General features: G+C 36.5%; 1 protein-coding gene across 1 annotated transcript in view; it reads left to right on the forward strand.

The window, feature by feature from the left end:
• Positions 1–4,221, forward strand: part of LOC119409111 (myozenin-2) — a 31,101-nt gene that overhangs the window by 18,822 nt on the left and 8,058 nt on the right. The window contains exon 4 of the mRNA XM_037675981.1: positions 1,710–1,836. Coding sequence (XP_037531909.1) covers positions 1,710–1,836 — 127 coding nt within the window. The remainder of the gene's footprint in view (positions 1–1,709; positions 1,837–4,221) is intronic.

A 4,221-nucleotide genomic window follows, 5' to 3' on the forward strand; every position in this document is an offset into this window, starting at 1 on the left:
TCAGGTTCAACATTGGCGGCGTCTCGGTTCGACATTAGCGGCGTCTCCATAACTTCTCTTTCCGCCTCTCTTAACACAAAACTTCCGGTTACATTGCAAAATTAGAGCAACATAAATGGGTAGTGGGGAGAGCTAAATGTTTGTTTTTTAATACTTAACTATTACATTAAAAAACTAAATCCGTTTTGATTGTTGAATAATATGAAAATATTTAGAATCAATTCATAAAGGAAAAAAAATAAAGTAAACAAAATAATAATGATACTTAAACTGGCTTTGGGACAAAGGATGTTTCCTTTAACTTCACATTTTCTTGTTCAACTTTTAAAGCAGTCACTGCAGATGAGTGATTGCAGTTCAGTTTCTGTAAGATTTCAGCAACTGGAGCAGGTATTTCTGTTTACTGGTTAACTTCCTCAGCTGTCTCACATTTTAAGGGCCAATCGATCCTACTCCATGTTTCAGCTCTTTTCATAGATCAGATCTCATAGCACTTTTAAAGAGCAACTTTTGTTTTTAGCGTTTGTTTTGGACCGTTATCTCGTTACAGGACTCATGATCTTTAATTGAGATCAGAGTATTTGACAAATGGGAGCAGGTTTCGCTTCAGATGCTTCATATTTCATTGTACCCAGACCACACTCAAGCCAACCTGTGTCAGGTGCAGCCTACAACCCAAGAACAAAAGAGAATCTTCTTGTGTTTGACAGCAGATTTAACGCTTCAGTTTTTAAAAAGAGCTAACGTAACTTACCTAAAGAGCAGCAAATACAGTCAGCCAATCAGTGTTTGTCCTCTACAAACGCCTATTCTCCAGAAACGCCCACATTTTTGGTCTGCAGAGAAGCCCTTGGTCTCTGGTGCCTGCCCTCTCCCTCGTCGACAGTCATGTCAAACTGGTTCAAAACACCAAAGTCCATGCTCAATAATCCAGGTATAAAATCCAACAGTTTAAATTGTTGGATTGTATACCTGGATTACTGAGCATGGACTTTGGTGTTTTGTGATACTTTTAGCTATAGTCTTTTACAACTTAAAAATTGTGCAAAACCATCGTTTAGTTCTCAAACATATTGATCAAACACTATTACAGTTTTAAAGAACTGAAGAAAATGTTAAATGTCATCATTAAGATGAGCAGGAAAGTCTTAATGCTGAGAACTGAGAAGTGAAATTCGAGTTTAAGTTGGATCGGACTGATGAGCTAACTGCTAGCTTGAGTAGAGCAAAGCTGCTGTCTTAAAACGACTCCAATCTCAAAACTTCTTTAGAAGTTCACAACAACATTGTTTAATAAATTGTCCAATAAAGTTTTGTGTGTTTTTACCACCACAAAACAGAGGCTAGCTTTAGCATTTTGGGTAGTCCGAAACACTCCCAGACAAAATATATTGTTTTTTTCTGACAAAATAGCTGTGTATTGTGAAATCACTGAAAATGTATAAGTTATCAAAATAGTATTCACTGTGAAAATGTTGAGGTTGGGTTGATTTAATATGGCTGCTGTACCACTTTGGTCATAGTCTTGCTAACATCAGCCTTATGCTAATCTGTTCAAAATCAAAACTATTTCTCCAAACTGAGGTTATTTAGGGAACTATCTATATAAAGTAAGATAAGCTTTCCACAAAACCCTACATTTCTGACAGCATATATTTAAATAAAGGTTTAAAACTTTTCTTTATAGCGTTTTTGACCTTTTCTTTTAGGACAGAGTGGTATTCCAAACTGAGAATGACACCGCAGGTGGACACACGAGCAAGAATAGTGTCGACCAAGTGACAGCTAACACACCAGGTACAAACATGGAGCCAAATCCAGACAGTATTGCCCCAGGTGAGTACCACTGGTGATACACCACACTGTAACAAGTTTTAACGAGCTATAAATCCATGCTGCAATGAAACGCTGTGGCCAAGTCTAGTCAAAGGTTTGACTCTCGGGTCTTTCATGGAGCTAATTTCACTTAAACTAACACGGTTTCTTTATTAATCATAAACAGCTTTATTAAAGGCTTTATTGTATGAATGCTGAGTCAGCGTCATAAAACTGTATTCCTGTTTATAGATACTTCTAGGTTTTCTGGACTGTTACTACACCAGCATACTTTCAGCTATTTCAGCCATTCGGGTATCAAATCTTTCAGCTCGTTCAGGACATTATGGCTATAACTTTTGTTATTTTTAACGTTTATTAAAAAAAAATAATAATCATAGAAGTTTTGTGAAATATTTTCACGTCCAATAAAGACTTTGAACCTTTCAAAATCTACTCCAGGGTGTCCGCTTCAAGTTTAGCTTTTAGCTACTGGTTTGGTAGTTTTAGCTTTTCGCTATTGCTCTACTAACTTTTTGTCACTGTTCTGATCATTTAACATTCAGCTAATGTTGAGCTAGTTTTAACTTTTAGCTATTGCTGGTTTTAGCTTTTAAATGCTAGTTGTACCAATGTTTTGTTAATCTTAGATAAGATGTTTTAGCTTTTAAATAGTTTGCCAATTTTGACTTTTAGCTGGTCTTTAACTTACTCTGTTTAACTAATTTGAGGTTTTTTCTTTAGCTAATTTTAGTTTGGTTCTTGTTTTGGTTGTTTTAAGTCTAACCAATTTGGTTTTAGCTTCAAAAGTTTCAAAATCAGTTAGATTTCTTCAAATTCTTGAAAAAGTCTCTGCATTTTCTAATTTACTTAAGGATACCTGCTTCACCTTTTTAGCTTTTAACTAATGGTTTGTTCATTTTAGCATTTAGCTAATTTTCTGTTGGTTTTAGCTTCAAGCCACTGTTCTGAAAAGTTTAGCTTTTAGCTGTGATTTTGCTACTTTTAAGTTTTAGCCACTGCTTTGTTGAATTAAGTTTTTTAATACTGCCTTGCTAAAATTAGCTTTTAGTTTGTGTTTAGTTGATTTTAGCGTTTAGCCACTGTTTGGCTGGTTATAGTTTTTAGCTACACTGGTTTTACATATTATCTTGGGTTAATTTTAGTTTTGGTTTTGCGAATTTCAGCTTTTGTTCTGAATGTTTTATCTTTAACATCTAAGTTTCAGCATCTTTAACAAATTTCATCAACAATTAGAAAAAGATACGAGTTTAAAATTACTCCGCAATGTGAACGTGGAGATCTGACCCCTGCATGCTGCAGGTTTTTCTAGTTGTCCTTGTGTTCTTTATGATCTAAAAAACAGCTAATGTGCACATTTAGCTGTTTACAGTGAGCCTTGAGGACAGGCTGCGTCCAGAGTCCTGGATGTTTTGATAAAGATTCAGCTGTTTCTCATTCTTTGTTCAGACACAGCCTCTGATCACATGGAAAACATTTTTATTGTTCTTGCCTGGAATGTGCTAAACTCGATCTAAATATAGTTACATTTTTATTATTATTATTGTCTTCCTTTTTTTACTTCGTCCCACACTTGTTTTAAATCTTAAACATTTACAACCCTCCTTGTTCTAATCATGTTACAATCTTCACCCATAGGATGTGTTTCCTGTTTGCCTCTTGTGCCACTGATACCATCTGCTTTGCACTCACTTCCTCCCTCGTGTCGAGGTTCTGACCCGTTGACAGAAAACCCAGTACTGATTTAGGGATCAGTAGGAGTGCAGGGAGATATATTTCTGGACCAGACACCACCTGACTGTATCTGAATGAAGTCTCTCCAGCTGTAGTAGAAATTAGGCTGCAGTGTGTTTGGTATCAAATGGTAAAAGCCTTTAAATAGCACCGCCACCTCGTTCTCATGCAAGTTGCACGTCACTTTTAATGCAAGGACCATTCCAGAACCAGGTTACGGTCAAACAGAGTGAACACATATAACACCATCTTTCTATTAGCTAAATATATTGTGAACTGAATTCATCACTGGATGTACATGATTACCTTTTGCAGTCAGTTTGGTGCAACATGGCCGCCACTGCTCATCAAGGTTTCAGGTTTAGGTTTATTTGTCATATGCAGGTCAACACAAGGTCAGCAATGCAACGAAATGCTCAGGATGAGAAGAACTGTCTCCACTCGCTAAAATAAAAACAACAAGAAATAACAAAGCACAAAATGCAAATGCAACAAAAATACAAAAACAAGGCGCCAAAAGTGAGAAAAAAAAACCATCTACAGCAGCATGGTCCAACTAGCAGAGTGGTTCTGTTGGCACTGAGTTTCTTTTAGCAACATGGTTCTGTTAGCAGTGTGGTCCCGTTAGCACCATGGTACTGTTAGCAGTGT

This window comes from Nematolebias whitei, chromosome 1, assembly GCF_014905685.2.
Source record: "Nematolebias whitei isolate Nwh7 chromosome 1, NemWhi1, whole genome shotgun sequence".
Classification (NCBI taxonomy): Eukaryota; Metazoa; Chordata; class Actinopteri; order Cyprinodontiformes; family Rivulidae; genus Nematolebias; species Nematolebias whitei.